General features: G+C 46.8%; 1 protein-coding gene across 2 annotated transcripts; it reads left to right on the top strand.

Annotated features, from left to right (window-relative positions):
* The first annotated feature begins 543 nt into the window (after positions 1-543).
* On the top strand, positions 544-11,544 carry MARCO (macrophage receptor with collagenous structure). 2 transcript variants are annotated; one of them, XM_083864596.1, is made up of 15 exons: positions 544-807; positions 2,725-2,826; positions 3,235-3,471; positions 3,862-3,897; positions 4,816-4,851; positions 5,212-5,319; positions 6,573-6,680; positions 6,778-6,822; positions 7,361-7,459; positions 7,551-7,604; positions 8,123-8,167; positions 8,310-8,417; positions 9,681-9,722; positions 10,048-10,227; positions 10,546-11,544. In XM_083864596.1, the coding sequence occupies exons 1-15, from the start codon at positions 627-629 to the stop codon at positions 10,674-10,676; spliced, it is 1,512 nt and encodes a 503-aa protein (XP_083720722.1). In that variant the 5' UTR covers positions 544-626; the 3' UTR covers positions 10,677-11,544. The 2 variants fall into 2 exon arrangements, with proteins under 2 accessions (XP_083720722.1, XP_083720723.1); XM_083864597.1 differs by lacking the exon at positions 544-807 and adding an exon at positions 1,470-1,680.
* The last annotated feature ends 386 nt before the right edge of the window (positions 11,545-11,930 follow it).

The raw sequence follows: 11,930 nt of genomic DNA, 5'->3' as shown, positions 1-11,930 counted from the left end.
TAATACTTTGAAATAAAATAGATTTGACTAGAAGTATTATTAAAAGCCTCTCTGCTATAAATCTACTCTCTGCATGCACCTGAATCACATCCATCCTATAAACATCCACTTGGCAGCACAAGCGCAGTCATTCCCAGCTCATCACCCAGCAAGAGTAGACGGCTCCAGGCTTGTGCAGAATGGTCAGCTGAACCACCAGAACCATCAGAAATGGGCTGGATATGAGCCCTTACTCCCATGGGGAGGTGGTGCTGGGATGGGAGAGAATGCACAAGCATTTACTGTGGCTCAGCTGATCAGTGGTAACCTCTCAAGCCTCCCTAATTCAATTCTCATGCCTGAGACCTTCGCAAGGAAGCAAATTATCCAAATTCCTATACAGAGTGTAGCAGAATGTTTAAAAATGGAGGATCCCTCTTCCTCCCTGATGAGGACAAACCAGGTCACAGCTGCACAAGCACATTTGAAAAGAGAACACAGATGTGGATTCAAAAATCCCCATGTATTTGTGGTTTAAGGCTTTCAGAGATTTGTACACTAGGTGCAGAACAGAGGGCTTCACTCTGCACTGTCAGGGTGTGCATCTCCAGCTCACCCCTACCTGAAGATTTGCCACACTTCATTCCATGGCCAAGCAAAGTGGTGAGGACCCAGCAGCCCCAGAGATGAGCATAGACCTGCAGCCCAGGACCAAATCGTGTGACAGTGACTGCCTGGCACCTCAGAGAGGGCAGGACAAGGTGGTGGCAGCGTGGATGAGGAGGGCTTTGCCCAGCTCCTACCAACGGCTCCTGCCTGCAGGCTTGGGTGAGTCACTTCCCTTTGAAAAAGCAAAATCAAACCCAACGCAAGTGGAGATGTCAAAATGACAAATGCCGGGGGGAGTTTGGCAGGATGAGGGCAAAGAAATGGTGAAGAGGTAGGAATTGTGTGAAAAACTTGTCAGGGAGGAAGCAGGAGCTTGAGAGACCTTGTCAGGGAGGCTGCAAATGTCTCTTCTCCGTGTCATCCCAAACCCATTTGGGTTTCAGCATCCTCCATCCCACCATCATTTGCTTGTCTTTACAACTCCCCCTGATTCTTTGCCTCCTTGCACTTGAGTCACTCACAGTCACTGAGGTGTCACCTTGGTGCGCATCACTGTGTGTTTCACCTATGGCAAAGTCCTCAGCCTCCCCTCCCAGGAGAGGGATTGCCAAGCTAACACTGAACATGGAACCTTCTTGGCTACCTGAGGAGGTTTACTTGTGTTAGAAACAAAATGTCCATTCCTAACTCCACCACAATGCAGAATAACTCCAGGCTGCAGATCTTTCAGAATTCTGCCCAAGGCTCCCTGGACTCCAATTGAGCACATGAGAGCAGCTCAGCATCTTAGCTGCGGGATTTTTTGAGGAACTGTTCAAATTACCACATCAGAGTTCTCAGTAGTCTATAAAAGCTGAGCAGATAGGAAATGCATATCAGAAAGCGTGCCAAATCAGGAGGCAGAGAGGAAGTACCTCCAGTTCTTTATTATTGTCCATAATCTGGCAAGGTTTTAGATTAGCCACAAGAACTTTGTCATGAAAAGTAAAGACAAATGCGGGGAAGATGGAAATTCCAGTGATATGAACTCTTTCAGTGTTTCAGAAAAGATTGGGTTTGCCTCACCTGCTATCACAACCTTTCAGATAAGTGGTAAGATTTCTTTTTATTCAGTGGATTTATATGGATTTTATCTGGTCTAAAACAACACATAAAAATGAAATATTGCATATTAAATGCTTTTTGCAGTGATTTTGCCAGTAAATTAACTGCCATTTAAAAGTAGAAGTGTCAAACTACTCTTTCTAGCCAAAAGCTGATGCTGAGTATCAGAAAAAAAAAATAGTTATTTTCCTGTCTTAGAAAATGTCTAATTTTCTTGAGTAAGACTTTCATGCATAATAGTTAAGATACTAAAATCACCAGACTCAATAAGAAAATGTAAATTTATGAATTCTTAGCTGAATATAAAAACATCATTGCTGACTAAGCCATTCTATTGTAAAACCAATTAAAATACTGTGCTCTTTAAAAACTAAGACTTTAAATTCCTGATTACATTACTTTGAAGAAAAAAAGAAAAGCCTCAATTAAGGGTAACTTACTGAATGTCTGACGCAGTCACCAATGCTTCTGAAATACTTTTTTTCTCCCTGAAGGCCAAAATTCAACAAAGCCATTTGTTTCTTTTACACTTGCTGGTAATGATTGATTTTACATCTTATGACTTGTTTCAGTTTGTCCTGCAGTTCAGTTTCTTATTGATTTTTCATTTATTTTGATGCATACATGCATCACTGTTGGAATCACATGTATGCAGTGCTCTGGATGGAGGGAATTGCTTTGAGGAACTCTCCTAATGCCATCCTGGGACAACTAAAAGCGATGGAAACAGGGAGTTTGTTGATGCAGAAAAGGGAAAATCACCACATTCACACTGTTACAGGCTGGATTAAGTCTCGATGGAGCTGAGCTGATTAAATTAGCTAAGGAAAAGATGGCCAGGCAGATTGCAGTGCAAAGCCTGGAGCAGAGGAAGGCAGCCTGCCTTGCTGGCAGGACCCAGCACTCTCCAGGGACCTTGCTGCTCCACACCGCTGGAAAGCACTGTGGGCACGCCTGAAAAGGCTGGAAGCAAGCAGAGTTTGTAGGGGAGAGATGTGGGAGAGCGTCTGCCTTTCTTCTCTTGGTTTTTAGAGCCTCGGGGTCAGAAAAAGGCATCCCCATGCTGTGTTCGGACAGCCCTCAGCCTGTACCTGCTGCTGCTGACGGCCGGGCAGGGGCTGCTGATGTACAAAGGTAACGCTACAACCCCGCCGCGGGCTTGGCATCAAAGGAGAGCTTTTCTGGGTGCTCCTGGGGCCAGGGGCAAGCGGGGATGAGCACACAGGTCTGAACCCTCTGAGGGAGCACAGAGGCTCCTCTGCACACCGCCAGGCAAAGCAGAGGCTGCAGGGAACAATTCCCCCCACCCTGTGTGTGTGTGTGTGTGTGTGTGTGTGTGCTTTGCATTTGCAAAAGCACTCCCAGCTGCACTCCTGGCTGCAGCAAGGACTGGCACACGAAAACCACCTCCCCGGGTCAAACAGGGTGGCCTTTATGCCCCGTTGCCCTCCCCAGGTGCTGAGGAATTGGCTCTGCCAAACAACCATTTCCCAGCCAGACCAGGCAGTGAATATTCATTGCATGGGCTTTTTGTTTCCTCAGTATTTAAGATGCAGAGAGAGATATTGAAACTTCAAGAGCAAAATGCCTCCTACACAGAGGAGATTCTGGAGAGCTCCTTTGCCAACCATCTGGCCTTGTCCAGAAGCTCTACTGGGAAGAGCTTTCTCATGGGACTTGAAGAAAACTGGAAGAGAAGCTTAGAAGAGGAAATCACCATCATTAAAAGCAACAATGCAAACCTGATGATGAGGATGGACAACATCACCCTGGTTGCAGGTATGGCTGCCCATGCTGGCTCTGCAGTGGGGACACCTGGCTCCTCTGTATCACTAGCAGGGCTGAAAACCCAGTTAGATGATCCAATAACTAGGGCAAGATTTTATCTTCCTGTCAGTTAGTGATGCCCCCATGCCCAGGACTGGAGTCAATTCCAGACCAGGGAGCACCTATAGGAGCTGGAGCAGCTCTGTGCAAACCCCCAGATCCCCTTGCAGCTGCACATGTAGCTCTGGGCTCCTCTTCCTCCTGTGACTTGTAGATTCAGACTCAGGTGCCCTCCAGAAGGGTGGTGTCTCCAGCCCACACCTCAAGCCTGCCAATCCCATACTGCTGTCTTCCTCACTGACTGCTGGCTACTGAAAAATGTCCATTAAATATTTATTTCAGGGCCTCCCGGACGCAAAGGAGATCCTGGTCTACCAGGTATGTTGGTGATGAGCCACAACTTCTCCTCTTTTCCTCTTCTTCTTTATTTCCTCTAAGAGACCTTAAGTGAGGATTTGGGGTTCCAGTCTCCAGACCCAGATCCTACCCAGAGTGCAGACACCCAATGCCCTGGTCATGAGGAGACCTGCTGTATCTTTTCACCGATCCTCCAGGAGCCTTGGCTAGTCCAAGTGCTCCCACGAGGTCGATGCCCACCCTGTCCCTAGGAAAACATTGGCATGGACTCAGGAATGAGCTGGGTGCAAGTTCTGCCCTCCACAGCCTTGCACAAGCTGCTGCCCTGGGTACCTGGGGCTTTGGGTAGAACTGCCATAGGAGTAGAACTGCCACCTGCCATAGGAGGTAAATATCTCCAGACTGTGAGGATGCAGAAAGTCCTGATCTAATGCTGGCTCCACTTTGAGCAGAGGTTGGGCCAGGCAACAGTTTCTATGATCCTGTGATGATGATCTAAGATGTTAGGTCAGGTCTGTAACTCATCCATCCCTACTTCTTGGCTGCACTGATGAGATTTTCTGAAGGAAAAAAAAAATTAAAATTGTGTTTTCATATCTTCCTGGCTGCACTTACGACATTGAAACAGCACCTCCTGCCAAGCAGTGTTATTACACATCAGAGCCCAATCGTTCAGTGCCTTTTCATGAAAGATCTCCCCAATGGTCCCCATGAGCTGGGCTTGGCAGGAAGACAAGCTGGCCCCTGACCAGCTGAGCACTCAGCTGAGCTCCAAGGACTTCACTCAAGTGGTTGTGCTGGTCCCTGCCAGCTGAAGATTGGCCTCGCTGGTGACTGAAATTGTGTGAGCAAAGGATGATTAAAAAATTTGTCTCCTCTTCTTGGCCATTACTGTGAATAGATGATGTGTGTCAGCTGATATATGTATTTTAATCCCAGGGTTACGAGGACCACCAGGGACAAAGGGAGACCAAGGTAAGGCTTTTCTGACACCTGAATTACTTCTGTGGATGAACATAAAGTGGCTTTATGGATGATTTTATGAGCAATCTTATCCTCAGCCAAGGTGTGAATAAGAATGTCATTGGAGTTGAAGGAAATAAACCTATATAAAGCTAATGTGAGCAAAAGCAAAACTTAGCTGGAAAAAAACTTATTTTTAAAGTCAGTGTGCAACAGTCGCAGTGGGCCAATTTCCCACTGTCACCAGCACCACTCTCCAGTGCACAGAGTGGGGTCTGGCTTATGCTCACAGCTGTGGTGGGTGTCCTGCTGCTGGCATTCACCACACATGGCACCCCATGAAGCATCAGAAAAATGGTGTTGTCCTTGCAGGGGCACATGGACCCAAGGGTGAGAAGGGGAGCAAAGGATCTCCTGGTCTTGCTGGCCCAAGTGGCATACCAGGAGTGAAAGGAGAAAAAGGAGAGATGGGGCTTGAAGGTAAGACTTCTGCACTATCTCAACATTTTTAATTCTCACACGTATTTCTTTTTAAACTCATTCTACATAAAACACCAGGAGAAGCCTTCATGGGTCAGTATTCATAAAAATCCAAGCAGCCCTGAGTGTGGTTTGCCAGCCAATGAGGGAGCTGGATAAACAGGACACTTGACCTGATCTGAAGGGGTTTAATTTCATGTCATGCTTCAGCAAATCTCCCAAAGGAGGTCTGGGGGAAGGGGCCATGCAAAATGTTGACTCTGCACCATGGAAGTTTCTTTACAGAGTGACCTTTGTCTAATGAAAGCCACAGATATTCAATTATCAGCCTACCCTAGATTAAAGCAGTGATATTTGCAGTAGGATTTCCGTGGTATAAAATAATACAATATAATTTATATGCACAGGCATGTGGATGTTAGTACTCATTTTAGTGGAACCTGTTTCTGAGAGCTTTATATCTTACATAAGCCTGGCTTTATACACCTGAAGTAGAAGAGTTATGCAATGTTTCTCCCATGTAACATGCATTATGGATTGCTGTTACTCACTGGTCTCACATGGGCTGGAAGCAGGAGAGGAAAAGAAAGCAGGTGATGTGTATGGTGCAGGGCAGGGAGGACAATTGGACAGGTTGATAAGAGCTTCCCCAGAGCTTCCACCAGATCCTGAATGCCCCAATGCTCTCATTAGCACAAGATGCTCCAGAAGAGAAGAGTGATTGTAGGAGGAATACCAAAAGGACGTTGGGATAATTCTGGAGCAGAAATATGAAGTTTTCAAAGGAGGCAGTTTCAAGTAATTCTGCTCTTTTGGAGCATGCTGATCACCTGTTCAGAGAAGAGAAGATTAATGGGAGATGACAGAACTCCCTGGAAGCACAGGGGTGGAATGTGCTGCCCTGTATCTCCACTGTGTCTAGCAGAAGGGAAGCATTCAGACTGCAGTAAGGGATATTTAACTAGGGGAGAAAACAGTCCAGTAACAGGGATAGTTTGGAGAGGTGTGATGGCACCACTGCAAGCCTTCAACAGCAGCCCAGACAAACATCTGGCCAGAGAGGCTGACAGAGCCAGAGGTGGATCAGACAGACCAGCTCTATCCCCCTACAGCTTTATATGTCACCAGATGGTAAATGCAGGTGTGAGGCCAAACCTTCCTACTGGTGTGGGCAGACAGAGGTGCTCCACAGGCTGCAGAGACAACACATCTGGCTCTTTGAATTTATGCATGTGTGCTGTGCTCTTTGATAGGTCCCCAAGGACAGAAAGGTGACATGGGCCAGAAGGGAGACCCCGGGCCCAAGGGAGCTGTGGGTCTTCAGGGACTGCAGGGACTCCCAGGACAGTCAGGTAACGAAGGTAAGTGTAGGGGACACAGTGTGGCAGGGTGCAGGGCCACCCCAGCTGAGGGGCTGGGCTAAGCCTTGTTAGCACTGATGCCAGGATGTTGTTACAGGTAGCCCGGGGAAGCCTGGACCTCCTGGGCCAAAAGGAGAGGCAGGTAAGCAGCACAGAAGGTGCAATTTCTTGTAGAGGCATGAGTGATCTCTTTTATGTGGTGTTTCATGACAAGGAAAACTGCAGCCAGTCTGGATCCCAGCATGGGTAAGACAAGATGATGATTAAATGAAGAAACCATGTCAACATTTCAATGTTGTCCAAACTCATCCAGCAGCCTTGGCTGTCTCATCCAGGCCCCACTCACTGTGCAGGAGCCTGAGGGGGAAAGAAGCATGTCTTCCTCCCTGACGTGTGTGCACACACAAGGGCAGAAATTGTCTGCTTTTTTAGGAAAGAACTTGTGCATTTCAAGGCTGGCAGTCAGCCAGAACATGGTTCCATGCAGCCTTTCACTCCAGATCATCCCTCACTGCATTGCTAAGATTGGCACTGCCAGGATTGCAACTTGGAGACAGCCAGTGTTAGTTTTGCCTTCATAGGCTCAACTCAGTGTGCAAGGGCTGGTGATAGAGCTGTGTTTTTATCTCCTTCATGTGTTGTGTTACACTTTAATGGTGCTGCTTTCACTCAACCTCAAGGTGCAACTGGACAACGTGGACCTCCTGGCAGTCCTGGCCTTGATGGCACACCTGGTCAGAAAGGGGAGAAAGGGGACCAGGGCCCCACAGGTAGCCCAGGTACAGCCCTGCTCAAACCTATAACTCATTGACCTTCTACTCTGGTCTCACTTTGTGTGGCTCAGCCGTACTGATTCATTTTTTATTTTAGGAGCACAAGGCATTGCTGGACTCAAAGGTGTACAGGGAGAAAAAGGAATAGCAGGTAAAGGAGAATAAAGCAGGTTTTGGGTGAACAGCACACATCATGCAGACACTGGAAAGGGAACTATACCACCAAGAGGAGATCTCTTGAGTCTTCTTCTTGGACCCCCAATGCATCCCAGGATGCCATGGCACTCCTGGGGCTCTGCCAGGCTGCTGGGGGCTGACTATTCACCAGAGGGTTATTTCTGCCATCTGTAATATGTGTGAGGAGGTGATGGTGCCTGAATTTTTGTATAAATTGAAAATGCACAAAGGAGCAGTTTAAGGTGAACTTCAGGAGAAGATGTTTCTCCACTGCCTGTGGGTTTTTTTGACATGGTCTAGACTAAGTATGGTGTGAAATAAGACACCTGATTCAGAAATAGATGCTTATAGTGTAGGCACCAAAACTAGATGAATTAAAATCAATTGTAAGTACTAATTTGCATAATCTTTTATAAATGTATAAACATCATCGTTTGTTTGTTTGTTTGTTTGTTTGATTGATTGATTGATTGATTGTTTTGATGATCTTAGGACCTCCAGGGCAAAAAGGAGAAAAGGGAGACCAGGGCCCACAAGGTAAACTCTTATAGCATGATTTATTCTGATGATGCAAAGAACTTTAGGTGCCACATTCCACTGTTCTGCATCAATGTGAAATGTTTGTCATGTCCATTCCCAGGGAAGAGACAAAGGCAATGACTTTTTGCTTTCCACCCAGGCATCCCAGGCCCAGCTGGTCTAAAAGGAGCCAAGGGGGATTATGGCATTAAGGGTCTGAAAGGAGAACCAGGACTCAAAGGAGCCAGGGGAGATACTGGATTTTCTGGTAAGGCTCTTTGCCACAGGATCTGTGGAGATGTTGGCACATTTGGATTTGGGACTGTAGATCACAGACCAACCAAAGCTTCTCTGGGGTGTGTTTTCAGAGCTGATTTGCAGGAACTCAACAGAGAGATCAGCCTTCCCAGCAGAGGAAAGTTCAGGGTGTCAGTTGTACACCCTGGGAGGTGTGCTAAAAGACATGCAAGTACACAGATGCATTAGGTTTTCTCAAATCTCTGATTTCACAGAAAAGTGGAACAGCCCTCATTCCTCTTTGCTTTGTTCAGGGACATCAGAGACACCCTGTTATCCCATGTAAACATGGCAATTGGAACATGGCATAGCGAAGCTGTTGGAAACACCTAACAGTGAGGCTATTTAACTACACCCTGCTAACCGTAGACACAAAAGTTCTTCAAAAGGGCCAACACTACAGCTCCTCTCCATTCCTAACCCCCCTCCCTTCCTATCACAGAGTATTTCATAAAAACATAAGACCTGTAGTAAAAAAACCCAATCAGTTGTTACAACAGCCCATGGGAAGCAAACAGTGCTCCAGATGCTTTTTTTCTTTTAATAGTCCACACAAAATAGTGCAAGAGTCCTCAGAAATAAACTAGATTCTATGTGAGGCTCCTCCATGCACTCCTCCTCTGGAGCTTTGCATCTGGAGGATGGAGGAAGTGTAACTGGGCTGGCTCCAGGCCAAAGGCTGCCCTCTGGGTGCATCTCATCTCCTGGTCCCCAGAAGGAGACAGCAATGAGTATTTTCTGGAGGTAGCTTCGAGGGAAAGACCTCATCGGGTTTTTTCAAACACCCCTGCCCTCAAGACCAAGATTCTCCGCAGAAATGATGGAGGACTGTTGAGAGCACCTTTCTGCTCTCCCTGGAGATCAAATCCCAGGATGCAGGTCTTCCTGCAAGTAATTTGGGAGATACCATGCCTGCTTCTGGAGATCTCGAGTCTATCAGAGATGTCATTTTACAGGTAACAGTGGGAATGAGATACATTTCTTACAAGTGAATAAATATATGGGATTTAAAAATGGCCCTTTTCTTGGGTCTCAGACTGGGAATATTTTGCTGTATATTATCCTACTTTTCCTGCTATGTTTCTTTTACATAGCCTTAGTCACTTCAGGGTGTTCATTTTCTACAAGAGAAGGAGTCTGCACATCTCTAACTCACACGAGTATTCAGAACTAGATAATAACCAGATTTTTCCACAAGCAACTGTCAAATGTTTGCTTTTCTAATTTGGAACAGGTTCTCCAGGAGTGAAAGGGAGCAAAGGTGAAAAAGGAGAAGGTACTGGACTTTTACTTCTTCTCTCACTTGCCTTCTGGTATCAGAGTTACCTGAGATCAGGACCAAAATACCCCTCTGCTCACACTGGTTAACCCACAGCACAGCTAACAGAGCCAAGGAGTCTGTGCTCTGAGCTGCAGCCTCGTGTCTCCAAACGCAGGGAGGGCTCAAATTGTTTGGATGTGAGCTACCAGTAACCTCTGGTTCCACCCTGGAGATGGGAACATCCCTCTGCTTTGGGTGGTCACTGCTTCTGTCTGTCCATGTCCTTTTCCTCATGTCTGTATGACCCATGGAGTTATTTTCTTCTCCTCTGAACTCTCAGTCGGCCTCATTAATTTTGTACGGCTCGTGGGAGGAGACAAGAAGGGCCGTGTGGAAATCTTCCACAAAGGGTCCTGGGGGACAATATGTGATGATAACTGGACCAGGAATGAGGCCACCGTGGTCTGCCGAATGCTGGGATTCAACCGAGCCGTCTCTGCCTTCACAGCAACCATAGGAGGTGAGTCCACAATAGCTTTACACCTCTCCAGGTGTGGCAGAGGTGGTTACACACACCCAGAAAGTACCACAGCAGGGTCACCTACACGAGCAGCCAGTGATCTCAACAGAGCAGCTCATTCCTCTTGGGATGAGGCATGTCAAGTGCTGCTCGAACTGTGCCCAAACACTTGATTTCCAACAAGCCAACCACACAACCCAATACACCCACCATCCACAGGGCTCTCTTTAGGAAAAAAAAAAAAAAAAAAACCCAAAAAAAAACCAACGTTCCTCTTTCTCCCATCCAACTGTTTTTTGTTTGTTTGATCTTCCAAAGGTACTGGACAAATTTGGCTTGACGATGTAAGTTGCAAGGGGACTGAAAATACAATCGCAGAGTGCAGCAAGCGTGATTGGGGTTCACACAACTGCGGCCACAGCGAGGATGCTGGGGTGGAGTGTGCTTGATGGGACACTGAATTTGTCCTGGGAGCTGCTGCTGCCTCTGCTCTCCATGGAGCTTTTCTTCATGATGCAAACCCAGTTTCATCAGGCTGTGCTTTTGTGCATCTTTACCAGGTCATAGAAATATTGACAAAGAGAGTTGAATTTTTCACAAATCAGTAACAGTTGCAAGACCCACAGATAACCTGAAACATCCCAGTTGTCACAAAACAACTGGAGCTCAGGCATGTGGGCCAGTTCACAGCTTTTCCAGCTACCTGACATCAGCTTATCTGCAGGAGCTCACATGTGTGTGACCTCCAAGTCCACAGGGGAGGGGATGGTCCACGTTAGCTCAGTGCAGCAAGAGAATAGGATCAGTGTGCAGAAACCTGCCCTTACTGCAGCTGAGCTGGCCAGTCCATCTTCATCACAGTACAGTTGTGAACCTGAGCTTAAAACCCCCAGGGAAGTGCATACACACAAGAGAGCAGATTCTCAGAAATCGTCTGATGATCTCTCTGGCATGCAAATATAAATATTCTTCAGAAATTACGCTGATCACACATTAAAGTGCAAAAATAAGTGCCTGATTTCTAGGTGCCATATGATCCTGCTTTAGCACAGTATGTTTTTGACATAGCTAAGTCTCTTCCCTTCTCTGCCAGCGTTTCCTAAGCTGTCTGCAGGAGCAATAGCACTTACTTACCTGGTGTATAAAGCTAAGCTTTTCATACCTTTAGAAATTAGATGCTCCAGTAAAGCAAGATGATAACAAATAAAAAAAAAAAAAAAAAAAAAAAAAAAACCAAATCATGAACAAGCTATCGATTGGTGTTAAATATAAAGAATCGAATAAATAAATAAATAAATAAATAAATAAGCAAACAAATGCTCGGATAGATAAAGAAATAAAATTATACACAGACACCTGTAGATATTAGGGAGAAAGTATTGAAATGGGCTTTCCTGGATGCCATGCGATTGGTGCAATTGATGTTGAATAAGTAAAGGTCCCCCTGCAAGGACAGGCGCTGGACATTCCTGACGGGATGCCATGGGCCGCCTGCCGGCATCCCTCCCACCCCGCCGCTCCTCTCAAATGCTCCTTCCCGGCACTAAGGGGAGCTCAAGGGCCGCCGCCGCTCCGCGGAGCCGCTGCGGGAGACACGCGGATCGGCCCGGCCCGGACACTGCCCCTCCCCGAGTCCCCGATCCCTTCTCCAGCAGAGAACCGGGGGGTCCTGAGCATCCCTCTCTGCTCCGCTCTCCTGAGAC

Source organism: Zosterops lateralis (assembly GCF_965231275.1).
Source record: "Zosterops lateralis genome assembly, chromosome: 7".
Classification (NCBI taxonomy): Eukaryota; Metazoa; Chordata; class Aves; order Passeriformes; family Zosteropidae; genus Zosterops; species Zosterops lateralis.
The sequence above is the reverse complement of the archived record's forward strand: the minus strand, read 5'-3'. Positions and strand labels throughout refer to the sequence as shown.